This window comes from Stenella coeruleoalba (genome assembly GCF_951394435.1).
Source record: "Stenella coeruleoalba genome assembly, chromosome: 5".
Taxonomy (NCBI): Eukaryota; Metazoa; Chordata; class Mammalia; order Artiodactyla; family Delphinidae; genus Stenella; species Stenella coeruleoalba.
This window is the reverse complement of record NC_137150.1, coordinates 53,110,095-53,127,872: the sequence shown is the minus strand read 5'-3', so window position 1 is coordinate 53,127,872 and position 17,778 is coordinate 53,110,095. Positions and strand designations below refer to the sequence as shown.

The 17,778-nt window shown below is 37.5% G+C and overlaps 2 protein-coding genes across 8 annotated transcripts in view; one reads left to right on the top strand and one right to left on the bottom strand.

Moving 5' to 3' along the window:
• The window catches only part of NAALADL2 (N-acetylated alpha-linked acidic dipeptidase like 2), a 1,497,545-nt gene that overhangs the window by 1,106,486 nt on the left and 373,281 nt on the right, over window positions 1-17,778 (bottom strand). The window lies entirely within an intron of this gene.
• On the top strand, window positions 8,442-9,959 carry LOC307187237 (NADH dehydrogenase [ubiquinone] 1 beta subcomplex subunit 11, mitochondrial). Its single transcript, XM_079923045.1, has one exon. It carries the CDS (start codon window positions 8,739-8,741, stop codon window positions 9,201-9,203), a length of 465 nt encoding a protein of 154 aa, XP_079779171.1. The 5' UTR covers window positions 8,442-8,738; the 3' UTR covers window positions 9,204-9,959.

The window sequence follows — 17,778 nt, the reverse complement described above, 5'->3', positions numbered from 1 at the left end:
TTAGTTGATATAATTATTTAAATTATGCTCTCTTTTGAAAAAGCTGACCATAGAAATAAATTCATTATAAATCAACAAATTTTCAAAAATACTTAAGATTGGATTTATTTTTTATTGTTTTATTTTATAACTGGAAGAAAGGACTATCCACACTTATTGGTAGAATGTTCTACAAAAAAGCCAATGCTTCTGGATGATTTTCAGAAGCACCATATAACTTACTACCACTCAGAACTACCAATAAACAAATGATTTGACCATAACTTTGGTGGTGACTTGTGCCTTAATTACAGTTTACCAAGAACCTATCATGATGACCACCCTACATTATTAGCCAGTAAGTGTTTTCTGAATCAAAATGAATAAAATAATCAATAGAATATACTCTAAAAAACCTATTGTTAAATAACCTGAATTAACCCAATTCTGGCTAGAGGTTATTTACCATGACTAGCCTCTAATGGGCTTGTGCTGTTAAAAAATAAAACCATTTCAACACAGTTTTTATATCTGAAAACCAATAGAGAGAATTTAATGAAACACAAATTACCAGATAATTCATATGAATACTATGATAAATCATCTTCTATCAATACAGATAAATTATTCTGTCTCATAAGAGAAAAGAATATGGCAAGACAAAGTAAATTAGGATACTGTTTATTTCTCTAAAAACCTGTATCCATCACGAGACACTAAGTACTTATGCACTTAAGGACATTGTTATCCTTGTAAACACCTTATAAGTGCAGTGGTTCCAATGACTCAAAATGAACCTTCATATTTCAATGCTTATGACACATTTTATCATATAAAGATAAAGTGACTATTTTTATCTTACATAAATCAATCCAAATCTCTGCTAAGTTCAAAAAAATGCATTGGCAAACGCTTTAAACTGGCAATTTAAACTGAAAGATATTTATACTGTAGACAGAGAGGGCTTATTTTAGCAAGGCCAACTCAAAATGAATATTCTAGCTATGCTTGCTATTATCCCTTACTCCCTTAGAGCAGATAATATCTTTACTCTTAACTGTCAGGTTTTGTTTTTAACTTTGAAATTTTAACTGTTTTTTTTTCAAGAAGAGTTAATCACACATAAAGATAACTGATTTGAGGCATCAAATAAGGCTATAATATAATACAATGCCAACATTATGAAAGATTCTAAAATTGGGGGGAAACTTAAAATTGTACAAGGGATGGAGCTAGCTTTCTTTTTTAAGAATGATAAGAAGGCACAAAAAACATTATGGGAGAGTGGTGATAGTCAAACCAAATATAGGTCATTTGCTATGTTAGATAGCTTACCTTTGGGTAGATGTTTCAAAATGGGGCCAGAAGACAGTGTTGATTGGGGCTATACTGTCTCCACCACACCCGTATGGATAAAAAGGGATCGAACAAATGTCAAGAGAATTGGCACACAAGATGGGTCAGTCACCACCCATCTAAGCAACAGAAAAAATGGGAAAAACAGAATTCTTAGCCCTAAGCTTTGATTTGGTCTTGGAACACTATGTTAATACAACATTAACATAGTGTTATGTGATACAACATTCTCCTCATCTGGGGAGAATATTTTTAAATGTTACAGAAGAGCAGCTTTTGGAAGAAGTGGCTCTAACACTGCCTATGGGCTTAAGTGTTTTTAAATGCATGCAGGAAAGTTATGTGGTCTCTGAAGATGCTCTCTTAATGGTTTCTGTCCAAGACTTCTCAATGTCGAAATCTTGTGAAAGGGCCCATTCTCTCATTTTCCAAATGGAGCAAGAGCTGAGAGGACAATCTGAGCCCTGAGCTTCTCTTCAACACTGCTATTTATCTTTGTGTCATGCAGAGTTCTGGCAGATAGCACACACGAAGGAGTCAATTGACAATGTAATTAACAGATAATCTACAGAAGTATGGACAGGGCTATGGGAACCAACAGGGGATGGTGAAGCATCCAGGACCTAGCAACAGTAGGAAGCTGTTACCACCCCTAAGTCTAATAGGACAAGAAGATCAAGCAACATTATTAGATTTCAGTGAGAACTAGAACCTGAGCAGTATAAGTAGAAAGACTATGTAGTGAACTGAGGGGTAAAAATAGAGACTTCCTAGATCAATCAGGTTTATAAAAGTGAAAGAGAAGCAATAATTACAATAGGAATTGTAGGAATAGGAAAAATATCTTTTAAATCAATCCTCGATTTGTCAAACTGTTTATTTGATGTGTCAGTATGGTCAATAACAATTTCTTCAGATGTTTGCTTACTTGCAGAAAAATCTTTCCCTAGTTCCATCAGTGTTTCATTTGTATGTGTATCAAAAGTTTGTATTATTGCATGACTTTTTTAAAAAGTATGGACATATTGATATCCTCCTGTGTATAATACATATTCTTCATGGGATTTTGGAAAATATAACATTAAATATGGATCTTTTAGGAAACAATTGAAGAGTAAGCTTAGTTTTAAAGCCACTTATGCATGCTCTATGGAGGGCAACAATCTTTGTACTGCTCATTGAAATATCTTGTGTCTAGTTCAGTAGCTGACATGTATGAGGTACTCAGTAAATACTTGTTGAATGAAATATAAATGATGATTATTTTGCTGTCTATATTTTTGTGGTAGCCCATAATACTTCTGTTATTTTCTTTTTACTTCAGATGCTGCTTTCAAGCCAGATAAGGCTTCACAGTTTGCTGTCTACTACCCAGGTTTCTCATGGTCATTCTCTGTCTAATTTCAACCCCAATTTAAAACGAAAGAATTCTCTACCCATGTTTATTTTATCTCCTACATACAATGTATTGGTGAATCATCATTTCCTATTCTATAACATGATTCTTATGTGTTCTTCTCATCTTCCCCCAACCCCAAAGAAGTCTTTATCACCAGCCTCAGTTAATTGCTTTTTAGACAATGGAAACTATCTTTATGTTGATACTCAGTTTCTAATCCATCCCTAAATTACTTTTTATAACTTTCAAAATTATTTTACATTTCCTTCATTTTGATTCTGTGTTGCAATAACTTACATCATCATAAATTCCTAAGTATTACCTACAAAGTATTTGAGTAGCCACTTATAAAGATATACCACACTAAACACATGAACATGCTGATTAGATTAGTCCTGGGTAAACAGAATATTTTTAAGAGTAAATAAAAACAAATGAAAAGAATATAAACCTTATTTTTATTTTTACAAAGCCTAATAAATTAGAGAGAGGCTACATGAAAACAATAGAACGGCATTACTTATGGTTTGACAGGAGGTTTTTGTTTGTTTGCTTGTTTTGGTTTGTTCGTTTGCTTTAGTTTTCTTCCTAGAATTGATTAATAATGAGTTTATACAATGTCCTAATTCTTCAATGGATGAAGTTATTGACAACTGACAAGTAAATATCATACTCATATGGAACATAAGTATTCTAATAAAGATGCCATTTGAAAAATAAACTCATTTACTTTAAAGAATTAGCTCATGCAATCTTAAGTCACTTTCATTAAATTATAAACATGTTAATGTTACTTATATCCAAAAATAACTGACAGTTTCTTCTGTCGTTGTTGAAGTGTAAGTATTTCGACCCAGTTCTAACATTTGCAAGTCCGGAGCAAGAGTACAAACAGAGGACCCAACCCTCAGCCTCACCCCATTCTCTTCCTAAACCAGGCTCCATCAGGAAAATCAGAAGCCTGGTGCGTGTGTGGAGACCACCAGCTGCATCTGAGCCCTACTGGCTCCTCCCTGCCCCTGGCTCCATCCGCCAAGACAGATTCAGAAAGAGACCTGTGCAAGGCCAGGAAGCAGGTTAGGGGTATATCTGGGGCAGAGAATTTCTGGCTCTCTGGTACCAACATTATGGGATTGGGATGTGGGGGATACAGGGAGGGACATGGGCTCCAGTTGGGCATGTCCCTTTGAGAGAGATGTGGTGGGAGGAGGGTCAGCCAAGGATCTGGAAAGAATGCAGCCCAAGGCAGGGTCCTGGTTGTCCAGGTCTAAGTGAAGGGCAGAAGAGTACCAACTGCATTTCATGAGAATTTTTTATGGAAAGGGTCCAAAACATTACAAAAACTAAAAACACTCAGAAAACTTGTGAAATTTTTTACCCTATATAGGAAATTTTCTGAGATGTAGTAGATGTTCACAACTCTTATTTCAACACAATGTTCTTTTGCAACTGCACTTTCCTACAGTAAGTACTCCAAAGCTAATAAACCCTAAAGCAAACTCTAAAACTCAAAACATGAACTAAAGTATACTTTATATTTTCCTATATTATATTTTTTGTTTCTATGTACACTATATCTCACCGATGTCTACCAGGACACATGTTAAGTGGATATAAAACTGAAGTAAATAATAATAAAACTGACAACATGTCCTTGATTCTAAATAAATTATCAGCATTCTTTAGAGTACCCACTGGGTACACATTGTTGCATGGGGATATTAATGATTTACAAATTATTATTTTTCTGCATGTTGTTACATTTTATAGAGAAATATTTCAACAAGATACAAAACAACTATTCTTTACTTATGCACATTTTTGACAGATTATTGTTTTTAATGAACCACATAATGGAGAAGAGGAAAAGAAATCAGGTCAGATGAAGCATGCCATATTGATCAATTTTATAATAAGCTAGAGTATCAATATTAGGAACCGAACAAATGGGGAGATTTCTAGGATCTTGACCCTTTACAAGGCTACAACGCTCTACCAGGAAACTGGGGCCCAAGTGTCCACAATTGTCAGGAAATTCCACTTGGCTCCTGTAGGAATGTGTAAAATTGTCATACAGCCTCCTCCCTTGAATAGAGTAAAAGAGAGCAGTCCCTAGTTTTTAGGGATGTCAAAGATCCCGTTTTTCCTCAAGGGCCACTCCAGTTGTGAAGGAAATATGTCAGAGGTTTCACTTAGCATGACAAGGTCCCATTGGCAGGTACACTCCATCTAATGCTTCTGGAATCAGACCTGGTGGCCAGCATTTTCCAGCAGGGCCTTTGTGACGGCTGATCTCAAAGTTTGTACCTCTAACTTTGCTCGGCTTCCACATGGTCTCTAAGTGGCAGCTTTCAGCAACGGCGTCCATGGTTGACTTCTCTCAGCAGCTGTTGCTAAGTCAGCTATTCCATGTGGTTGCTGTTCTAACACTGGCTGCTGGTAGAAAGCAGTGTCCTGAAGCCATCTCTGTGGCTTTTCATCTACCTTTTGCATTTCAGACCCTTCTCACCTCCTTAAATACTGGTCTAAAAACATCTTCTAGGTTTTGTTTCTTTAAATCAATTAATGAGTTCCCTGTTAACCCCCAGCACCATCTCTAGAAGGCATTTCACACCAGGGTTCCTGGTGAGACCTATAGACATAGTTAGGACACTTTAGTTTTCTCAAATAATTGCATTTTAAAAGAATTTACTTAAAATCTTTCTTAAGTCACAATTGGGCAACAAGATTCAGTAATATTTTGTAGGGTCTGTTGACTCTCCCTTTCCTCCCTACCCAATCCCAACCCCAGCTGCTGACTTAACTTTCTTTGGTGGCAGCAAAGTGCAAAGAAAGTAAATGAAACACGACAAACTGCCACAATAGATAGCAACTCCAGCCAGTCCTAGAAGCCACCACACCAATATTGTAAGCTGTTTTCTATTCTAGTCCTGGTGTTCTGTCCATGTATTATTGGCCACCAGACAGAACAAATGAGGTCATATGGGTTAATGAAAACAGTTTTCTTACAATGACAATAATCTCAGCAGCAGAAGATACTATAAGTCTCCATTACTCAAGAAGATTCCAATCTCACAGGTTCATTACGATCTCTCTACTTAAGACCTAGTTCATCCTTTTGTGATCATTTGTTTTCTACAACACAAACCTCTCAAACATTTGTATTACAATATCCTGAGCATGAGAAGGGAGCCCTGTAATCTAGGTAATCAGTAGTGCTGCCTGTGCAAGTTGGTCTGGGTTGGACCCTCTGTTCCACTTGGTTCCCAAGACAGATCTCTGTATTTGGCTCACCTCAATTTGAGGTAATATTGAGAATGTATGCACTTTATAACAGCATTTTTCTTACTCTCATCTCTTTGTCCTTTCATTAATAAAATAGATTTGGGTGAAAAATACCTCCCAATAATGTCATAATCCATGGTGCTTCGTTGCTATATTTTGCTGCGCCTAAGATGCCAAGTTCTGTTGAGACTCCCCTGGTTAAAATCAAACTCCCAGGATCTCTCATTGTTTATTCCCCCTCAGGAAGTTAAAGGAAGAACTTGTCAGCCTTTCAAAAGAGAACCTGAACTCATATTCAAAGAACTTAGCAAAAGGCTCTAACATTTCTTTTTTAGTCTACTTTAGAGAGCAACAAGGGTATTTATTCATATATACATATCATCTACCCTCTATTTATCTATTATCTAACCTTCATATCACAAACACTCTAAAAGTGATTGTGAACTACTGATTTGGTTATTAATCAAGTTAATCTGTCTTTTCTTTTCCAGTATAGGTAGGGACAAATACTTAAGTACAAGGTATAAAAGTTATCAGAAAGCACATGAAGTTTCAGCTTAAGTATAAGAAATTGACATACAAGTTGATCACCGATTTATAAAAACCCAGAAGATGTATTCCCTTCTTGATATGTCCCTAGGACATATCTCTGTCCTAGCTAGGTTTAAAAAATACATTTAAGCCCTATTCCAGAGATAAAATGGATATTAACAACTATGGTTTTCCAACAATTCTCAGATTGCAATTTTGTTCAGGGAGCTACTTCTGAATTATTTGAGTTAAGAAAGGGCAAACATTTTAAATTATTTAGTCTGTGCTGATTTTCTAATACAGTTTATCCATTCATTTATAGGATCATCTTTTTAAGCACAGTATAAGTTTGCTTCTAATGCCACACACCAGTTGCCATAGCAATAATTTTCTTCCATTCATGTGTACATTGACTTCCTTTCTGTTTTTTAGGCTACCTTTCCAGACACTTTTGCTCATGGAAATCTATGAAAAGTCATTTTTCTTCATGGTGTTGTCTAAAGCAAATATTTAATGAGTTTTAAATCTACAAATGCAATATGCCTCTGCTGTGCTGTGTTCTTCATTTATCACCAAATAATACACATTTCTCTTAATCAACTTAACAGATGAAGGAAATCAGGTTGATCACAGATAAACCTAGATAAGCTGAGTTCCTTAATATACTAATATATTCCAAGGCTTTGAAAACTTTAGGTACTTAAAATACAATGTGCTTTGATAAGGTCCTGCCGAGTACTGAGCTAGCCCCTCCCCTCTCCCATCAATATCCACCAACTCACAGTTCCTTCCACAGGTTCCCTTCATGCTTCCAACTGTTTATTTTTTTTTAGGGGTCAACTCTTACATGCTATGTCCTTTCTCATAATTATACAACAGTAACTCTTTTAATGAATATTATACAGTCCTAACCTATTTTATAGTACTGATTCTTCTGGAATTCATCAAAATACTATCAAACCTGCAATATTTTTGACATTTAATGAATTCAGAACATACAATCATGGACAGATAGCCACACCACACCACGCACACACACACACACACACACACACACACACACAACTTGTTCCCTGCCTCAACAATTTACTTGTGGATATGTTCTACATGGGGCCATAAACAATGGAAGAGCTAAATAACTATACAAGGGAACACCCATGAAACACTGCAAGGCATGATTAATTGCTTGAACAAGGGGTATAGACCATAAGGTTCATGGCAAACAAGAGACTAATCATTTTGCAATTCAGAGTTAAAGGATTATTCCCCCAGCTAAATACAGAAACTTCTGCCTGGGCATAAAAAATGTACCACATCTGATCCAGTTAATAAAGAGAACTCAGTGAAACCTGCGATGAGAACTTCAGTACCCTGAACCCTTCAACATTTGCTAAAATTGCTCAGTGACTTCAATTTTGATGCTTTCTTCCCCTCATGACAAACTTTCAATATGCCTTCTAAATTGACTATTATGTCTTTAACCCATTTATTCAACAAAAGATTTCATTCCATCCAGCACTGTGCTAGCTATTGTAGTACATGATCTATGTTAATCAAATCATGGGGCAACTCTATTTCAGTAAATATGGTTTGCGACACAAAAAGTAAAAGCAGCTTCCCTGGTGGTGCAGTGGTTGGGAGTCCGCCTGCCGATGCAGGGGACGGGGGTTCGTGCCCCAGTCCGGGAAGATGCCACATGCTGCGGAGCGGCTGGGCCCGTGAGCCATGGCCGCTGAGCCTGCGCGTCCCGAGCCTGTGCTCCGCAACGGGAGAGGCCACAACAGTGAGAGGCCCGCGTACCGCAAAAAAAAAAAAAAAAAAAAGGTTGGCTTCCTTCTAAGATGAAAGAGCAACGGAAGCTCCGCCCTTCCCGCCAGAGGGCAAGGGAGCTCTCCGTGCGATTGGTTGGGAACGGAATTCACACGAGTGCTACCGCTTTATTTTCAAGGAAATTCCACAGCCTTTCGGTCAGAAATTCCATAGCCTGATCGAGAGGATAAGAAGATGGTTGCTTCCGTGAGGCCGTGACAGAGGGAGGGAAAGAGGACGCCTCGCCCTTTTGAAAACAAAATCTCGACTCGGGACCTATTGCGGTAGGGGCGGAGCGACAATTCTCGCGCTCGGACCAGCTGCAGCTGCGCAGTCACATTTCCGTCCCCGCCCCCGATAAACTGCAGAACGATCTGTCATGGTGGCCGGGATGTTAGGTTTGTGCGGCCGCCGCCTTTTGGCGGTGGCGGCGAGGCGAGGGCTCCCGGCTGCCCGTGTTCGCTGGGAATCCAGCTCCTCCAGGGCTTTGATCGCCCCGTCCGCTGTGGCGGGAAAGCGGCCGCCGGAACCGACTTTACGCTGGCAGGAGGACCCAGATCCCGAGGACGAAAACCTCTACGAGAAGAACCCAGACTCCCACGGTTATGACAGGGACCCTGCTGTGGACCTCTGGAACATGCGGGTCGTCTTCTTCTTTGGCTTCTCCATCATCTTGGTCCTTGGCAGCACCTTTGTGGCTTATCTGCCTGACTACAGGATGCAGGAGTGGGCCCGCCGGGAAGCTGAGAGGCTTGTAAAATACCGAGAGGCCAATGGCCTCCCCATCATGGACTCCAACTGCTTCGACCCCAGCAAGATCCAGCTGCCAGAGGATGAGGACTGACCGGTTACTGAAAGGGGCTTAAGAAGCACCACCTTCTCCACCCCTTGTCTGCCATTCTGCCCTCTCTTCAGAGCACCTAATTAAAGGGACTGAAACTGTGAAAAAAAAAAAAAAAAAAAAAAGAGTAAAAGCAGACATAGGGTCTTCAACCAAAAGCTGGGTTATACTTCAAATACTCATCTTCACATAGTGTGATTGGAGTTTTTTAGGCACATACATCTCTGACAGCATCATCAAAGTTGTATATTGTTATGTACACATATTTTCTATCTTACATTTTTAAAAAAGTCAAGGCAGAGTACCTTTCATTATGGAAGAGGGTGATATTATTTTACTGAATATAAATAAGTTCATAACACCCCAACTAGCCAAGCAAACAACTGTACATGCCACAGAACAAGACAATAGTTATACAACAATTTATCTATTTGTAAAAATGTAAAGATTTATCTAAGGGTATATAGTGATACATTTCCATCTTCTGTTAAACTATTTTAAAAGTTAAAGATAACAAATTAATCTTTAATCAGTCTTGAGGTCAAGAGAGCAAAGCACATTCCTGGCAAACCCTGTGTTGAATGAAGCCTATTTCTAACCCAGTAGTCTTTGTAGTTCCGGCTCTAGCTAAAAGCACCTTACAAGAAGTATTAAGTTACTTTTCAGCATGGCTCTGTCAAAACAATGAAGAAATCCAATAATTTAGCTTTGCAAAATCTAGAAATGTAAATAAACGAGATGCATTTAGGCAGTTTTGCGCATTGTGTTTTCATTACACTTTCAATGTTTTCCTTAACTTGTGAAATATTTTGTCAGTTTGGAGGGAGGAAAAGAAAACCTAAAAATTTCATCATCTCTAAGAATTCAAATCCAACTCTAACCCCCAAAGATGTCATCTCATCTCTTCATGGGTCCTTACAAGAATATAAACCAAATATATTATATTAACCCATTAGTTAACCAGTTAGTGAACTTTATTTTCTGCTGATTTACAGAACTATGTTTTATACATCATGTAATAATCACAATGATGAGATTAGCCAGATGTTCTAACTTTGTATCAGAATATCTATATTTATTTGATAAGGCACTAGAGAAGAAGCAAATTTAATTTTTGTATATTGAGGGTAGAAGGAGGGAAGCTGAGTGATGTTCCCTTAATCTTTATTACTATAGAAGGGCATAACCTTAATTAAACTTTCAGACAAACCTTGTGTTTCTTCGATACACCATGAACCTACGCCTTTTATATAACTTTACAATTCAGTTTTATACCTGATCTTTCCACATCAAGATGTATTATCTTTCCCTAAATTTCTTCTCCATTATTAGCAAATGGTTTCCTATTTGTTAATAGGAAAACCCAAATGGAACCTAAACGGAAAACCCAAAAAATCTCAGGGCTCCTTGTCATAGAGGAAGGGACAACTGGGGGTCTGGGAGGGAAATACAAAACAGACTAATCATCCTCTCTGCACAAGAATAACAAGCATAATTTTACTTTTTTCTGTAAAGCTTTTTGCCAAGCAAGGGGTCATGCAAAAATAATCAGATGGCAGCTTGATGCTTATTTAACTAGAGCTCCTGGCTGTGCCCTGGCCTTTTGGTACCAGTTAACTAACTAGATATTGGTATAAAGATACCACAGATAATCATGTAATCCCTGTGCCTTTACACAGTCACTGGCTGTGGAAGATGCACTAAATTAGGACAAAAGGATCAATATCAACTGAGAAGAGCCTGCTGTAATCTACTGAAAACACAGCGATAGGGAGGTAATGAAGAGGCAAATTTGAATAGGGAAGTAGAGTACATTGACAAAGTTTAGAGCCAAAATCCACATTTGGAACCCATTAAAAAAATCATGAACGTTTAGTTTCAATTTCAAAGACTTCAAAGAGCATAAAACAAAATAAATAAATATGGCAGGAAAGCAACATAACTATAGTCTGTGTCTCATTCTCTCAGAGCCTACATCTTAATAACCACTCAATCGAAAGGCAGCAATCTGAAGTCAAGTGTCATACTCATGGTAAAGAACCAAAACTGTAGCATCACACCCACATCTGCCTAGATAAAGAAATGTCAAATTCAATAGCTTTACATAAAATCATATTCAAAGGACAAAATAAAGCATACCATGTTGACAAAGAAAAAATAAAACAGGACTAAGATAACCTGTATGTTTTTCAGAATAAGCTACGTTTGAAAAGAAGAAATAATATGTTATGCATGGAGCAGTTACTTCCACTTTGAAAAAACAAAGGGCTATAGGGTCTGCTCAAGTACAGAAGAAGTGAAAGGGTATTAGGACCTGGTACGTGATTCAGGAGAACAAGTGTAAAAACTGCAATTTATCTGAACATTCAAGATAAATAAGTAAACAACTCTAAACTGCAAACATAATTTGCCTCTTTACCTTTGAAATGCACTTTAAATAGCAAAGAAAATGTATTTTCTCCACATTCTGGCTGCTTTATAAACATTAATTAATTAATCTCAATAATACCCTTGTGACTGTGAATAGGTATTTTCTCTCTGTGTTCTACAAATGAGAAAACTATAATACTAATTATGTACATTCATAGAACTCTTTTTGCCTTAGGGGTTCAGGGTGCCTTATTATTTTGAAATGACTAAACAGACATTAATTATCACGATACCTTTGTGAGGTATATAAAACTACAATTAAATGAGTATGATTGAAAGATTAAAAATAAAGAATAAATTTTATCCTGCATTTGTTCCTTCTTAAAATCACCCCTATATAACAAGATGATCCTGGTTGGGTGATTGTAACTACAGCAATACTGAGATACTATTTTGGAAATATAAAAATGTTGTACAGTGTTTTTTCTTCAAAGATACTAAAAAAATTGACCTCAAATAAGTCTTAGAATTTTCTAATCAAAAGGAAAGGAAACAGAGAAGATGCAATAGGAAGTCAAGAAGAATGATAAATGAGCAGACATTTATTAATTTAACAAATATCTACTCAGTTCTGATAATGGAGCAGCCATGATTCTAGGTCCATGGAATATCGAAATGAACAAAACAAAGACCTGTCGTCATGGAGCTTACATTCCAAAACAGGAGCAAGACAACAAAAAAATGAACAAATAAAATAATTTCAGTTGAAAAATAAATTCTTATGAAGCAAATACACCAGGGTAAAGAGGCAGAGTGAGGGCCTTAGTATATGCAAAGAGTAAGAGAGGGACATGACATAGAGATCAAGGTCAGGAAACTGAGAAGATGAGAACAGAAAATGTTCCATTAGTGTGGAGACTGGATAGCATAACATACATGACATGCTTAGCACGTAGTAATCACTCAATACAGGTTTTGTGGTTTTGTTTATTTATTGAGAGTTTGGGGTTTTTTTTCCTTTGAGAACTAGAGCAACAGTCTAAGCTTTGAGTTAGTGTATATCTTCTAGTTAGTGAATCTAATGAGGCAAATGGTTCCTCTTATCACAATGGTTCTCAACCCTGCCTGAACTATAGCATAGCCAGGGAGTACTTTTTAAACGATGGATACCCTGAAAGCCCTCTGAAATTTCTGATATAAGAATTTTGCAGGTAGGATTGATAACCTGTTGTTGCCGCAGCCTTCTCCAACACACCCTCTAGCACTGCAGGAGACACAAGCACTCAGGATTTCAGGGCCAGACAGATAATGTTGATGTACCCAGATAGGGCAGCTTAAGAAACAAACATGAGAATTGTAGCACTCAGCACCCACTGAGGTATTAAAAAAATATATGAAAACTCTGTGGGCTGAATTTGGCTTAGAGATTGGCAGTTTGCCAGGGCTACAAAATGCACACTATCTGACTGCACAAAATATAAAGAACTCTGATCCCAGTGATGAAGTTCTGCAAAGGGTCAGGATTGGCTAGGATTTAGCCATAATTCTGCAGTTACAGAGTGCAATACCCCTCAACTCTGGGACAGCATCCATTGGGCTCTTCATGCCAACATGTAATTCTCACTGTCATCAGGTAAACACTTGTAACAGAAATTCAGAGAAGACTGAAGGGGACAAGCCAAGAAAGGAAACAAAGGCTATAGTCATTCGATAAGCTCTAGTAAATAATTCCACCCAGCTGAGATCCTCAAGCGAGAAGTCACAAAAACTATATTTTCCATTCTACAGTTAAACATGGCAGTTTCAAAAGGCATAAATGTTTAAATTGATGCAAGTTATTTTTTAAAATGTATGGAAAACAATGTTGACTCCATTAGATGGCATTACAGAAGTTTTTGGACATCTGTATGTTCAGCTCATCTTTACATGAAAACACATGGACGTAATTAAGAAATAGAGGAAAACCAGCCAAGAGACATCAAGCACCTTCACGTTAAATATGATAGAATGCATTCATTTCATTGCCTAATTTAGTCATTATTGCTCAACTGGGTGAGTAGTTCACACAAATTACAACACATGCATTTAACACATATATAAATATATGTAAGCACAGAGATTTCTGTAAAATGTTTCATCCTCTTGTGTCATTTGTGTCAATGCAAATATTGGAATTATTTTTGCACATTAGGCAACTGTGTAAAAGCCAGTGTAATAGTAAAAGTTCCACTGAAAAGTAAGAGAACTAGTCTATTAAACCCACATACACACACTACTTTTGCATTCGTTCCTTCTCTATCCTCCAAATATTTGAACTGTTTCTCACTTGGAGAAGACCCTTGACTGAAGTGTAACCCTGTAGTCAGTGAGAAGCAATGTCATTCTCTGGATCATCTATTTATTACTTAAACTCTGTGATCTAGTACTTTAACAGCTTGAATAAGAGTAAACTGTTATCTCAGTAGTGAACCAACAGCAGCAGCTGACAGTCAAAAGCAATAGATATCTATTCTCACACTTCCCTACAAGGAGAAAAGGCTCAAGTATATCTAAAGTCTTAATAAAGTCTTAATTTCCTTTAGTAAAAGGAAATAGTGACCCTGACCTGTCTCCCGGGGCACAAAAGTTTTGTATTAAGTAACCAATGTACACATGGGGTATTTTGCCCTTCTGTCCATAAAGGAGAGGAGAAGCATTCCCTCTCTGCCTATTTCTCTAGCCTAAGTCCCTGTTATTCCTCCATAAAAATCATGATTATGGCCAAGATGCTTAACACTATCCCTCCTGAGCACATCAAGCACTTGTCTCTTCAACTCTTCACCCATTTTGTTCCCCCTTCCTAGACCCTATATTTCCTCTTACACTAAGTCTTATCAATCCTTAAAGGTTCCCTTCAAATCTCCTTTTTTATCACTATACAGCCTTCTAATATTATTTTTATATTACTTCTAATATTATTTTTTCTCCACTAAATCCTATAGAACTTTTTTTACTTTTTTTTTTTTTTTTTTTTTTTTTTTTTTGCGGTACGCGGGCCTCTCACTGCTGTGGCTTCTCCCGCTGTGGAGCACAGGCTCCTGACGTGCAGGCTCAGCGGCCATGGCTCACGGGCCCAGCTGCTCCGCAGCATGTGGGATCCTCCCGGACTGGGCCACGAACCCGCGTCCCCTGCATTGGCAGGACTCCCAACCACTGCGCCACCAGGGAAGCCCCTAGAACTTATTTTTATACCTCTCTTACAGCACTTACCATATACTGTCTTTCTAACTACTGCCCATATAATATGGTGTCACTGAAACTCAGCCCTATGAGGGAATACAGGGGATATCTGATCCAATTGCCTAAACAGTGCAGTAAGCCATTCTCCACACCTCCAGCAAATGCTTATCTTGCTTTGCTTGGCTTGTCAACCTCCTTCTGCTTCCAAGAATGGGAAGTGCACACTTTCTTTATTAAATATACGTATACAGAAGAGGTGCACAGTAGCGCCAGTAAATACCTGTTGAATGAATAAAAATACTTTATATTAAAGTTGAACTGCTCTAACGTTGAACTAGTTCTTCCTCATACTTAGTTCAAATGTGGCTCTCTGTCATTTTAACTCATAATAATTACTCTAGGGTTCTGCCTGCTTCTATACATATAGAAGACATGCTTTAATACAGATCATATGAACTGGACAGCTACATGTAAAAGCATGAAATTAGAACACTCCCTAACACCATACACAAAAATAAACTCAAAATGGATTAAACACCTAAATGTAGGGCCAGACAATATAAAACTCTTAGAGGAAAATAGAGGTAGAACACACTATGACATACATCACAGCAAGATCCTTTTTGACCCACCTCCTAGAGAAATGGAAATAAAACCAAAAATAAACAAATGGGACCTAATGAAACTTAAAAGCTTTTGCACAGCAAAGGAAACCGTAAACAAGACGAAAAGACAACCTTCAAAATGGGAGAAAATATTTGCAAATGAAGCAACTGACAAAGGATTAATGCCCAAAATATACAAGCAGCTCATGCAGCTCAATATCAAAAAAACAAACAACCCAATCCAAAAATGGGCAAAAGACCTAAATAGACATTTCTCCAAAGAAGATATACAGATTGTCAACAAACACATGAAAGGATGCTCAATATCACTAATCATTAGAGAAATGCAAATCAAAACTACAATGAGGTAACACCTTACACCAGTCAGAATGGCCATCATCAAAAAATCTAGAAACAATAAATGCTGGACAGGGTGTGGAGAAAATGGAACCCTCTTGCACTGTTGGTGGGAATGTAAATTGATACAGCCACTATGGAGAACAGTATGGAGGTTCCTTAAAAAACTACAAATAGAATAGAATTACCATATGACCCAGCAATCCCACTACTGGGCATATACCCTGAGAAAACCAGAATTCAAAAAGAGTGTGTACAAAAAGAGTGTGTACCACAGTGTTCATTACAGCTCTATTTACAATAGCCAGGACGTGGAAGCAACCTAAGTGTCCGTCGACAGATAAATGGATAAAGAAGATGTGGCACATATATACAATGGAATATTACTCAGCCATAAAAAGAAATGAAACTGAGTTATTTGTAGTGAGGTGGATGGACCTAGAGTCTGTCATACAGAGGGAAGTAAGTCAGAAAGAGAAAAACAAATACTCTATGCTAACACATATATATGGAATCTTTAAAAAAAATGGTTCTGAAGAACCTAGGGGCAGGACAGGAATAAAGACGCAGACGTAGAGAATGGACTTAAGGACACGGGGAGGGGGAAGGGTAAGCTGGGATGAAGTGAGAGAGTGGCATGGACATAAATACACTACCAAATGTAGAATAGATAGCTAGTGGGAAGCAGCCACATAGCACAGGGAGATCAGCTCGGTGCTTTGTGTCCACCTAGAGGGTTGGGGTAGGGAGGGTGGGAGGGAGACACAAGAGGGAGGATATATGGGGATATATGTTTATGTATAGCTGATTCACTTTGTTATACAGCAGAACGTAACACACCATTGTAAAGTAATTATACTCCATTGGAGTAATTATACTCCAATAAATAAAAAACTCCAGTTTTTTTTTAAAAAAAAACTAACAACAACAAAAATGACAAATCATATGATGAAGAGTTTTATCTTGACCACGCTGAATATCCCCTTTAATCATCAAAGATAATTTCCAGACCCTCCCTTGGAAAACTTAACACTTAGACCATGGCATTGAGAACAGGGTTCAATGTTCCTCTGAACAGCTAGATCATGGAATGTCTCTCTACTTGGGAAACAGTATTAATGCCCAGAACAGTACCAATATGCAGATAGTAAATATTCACTCAATACAGGTTGAAAATCTGTGTGATTGGCATAACCCTGGAATACCAGTACCATACCATCTCTAGAAGAAACGTATATTCATTCCTAATAATACTGTAGTCTATGTTCATTTTTTTAGACCATTTTCTGGCATTCAAAAAACCACCTTGATTTTCCTTAAAGTCCGCTTGTCAACTTTTCACAAGAGAACTGAAGATGATGCCTGTTGAAGCATGAAGGGAAGACGGAGAATAGTGTACCTATGCAGACATATGTGGAAGGGAGAGGGTCAAATTGTAGAAACAGCAGATGGACCAAGCTCCACATTAAACAGAACAGGTTAAGAGCAGAGATATCCTTTGCTGTATTTTTTCATTCCTTTAACTTTCAATCCTTCAGGAAATCAAATCTCTCATCAACACAGAAAGAATAGTGCAATTTATCAGCCATGTTATTGTTTTCTCACAGTAGACATAGTGTTCTCAGGCCTACATTGCATAGTATTAGGTGCATTTGACTTTCATCATCTTCAAAAAATGTACTGTTGCTTTTCTATGTCTAACAGTTAACAATCTTTTAAGTGTAAATATATTTTTTCAATATTTTCAAACTCTTTAATCACTTGAGTTGTTTGAGTTCCAGTTTTATTTATTAATTTCCACCATGTCCTTGTGTTAGAACAGAGAAAGGAGAACACTTGGTGGCAAAGGGTTGTATCATAATTTTTTATATCCTACTAAAATAAACAATGAAATACATGTATGTCTTGGTCAAAATATTCTGCTAATTTAATCTATATTTCATAGAGAGAGGTTCTTTACAAGGAGGTAGGACAGTAGTTTCTGGACAGGTGTCCAAGTTAACAAGGAGGAGACTGCAGTATTCTGT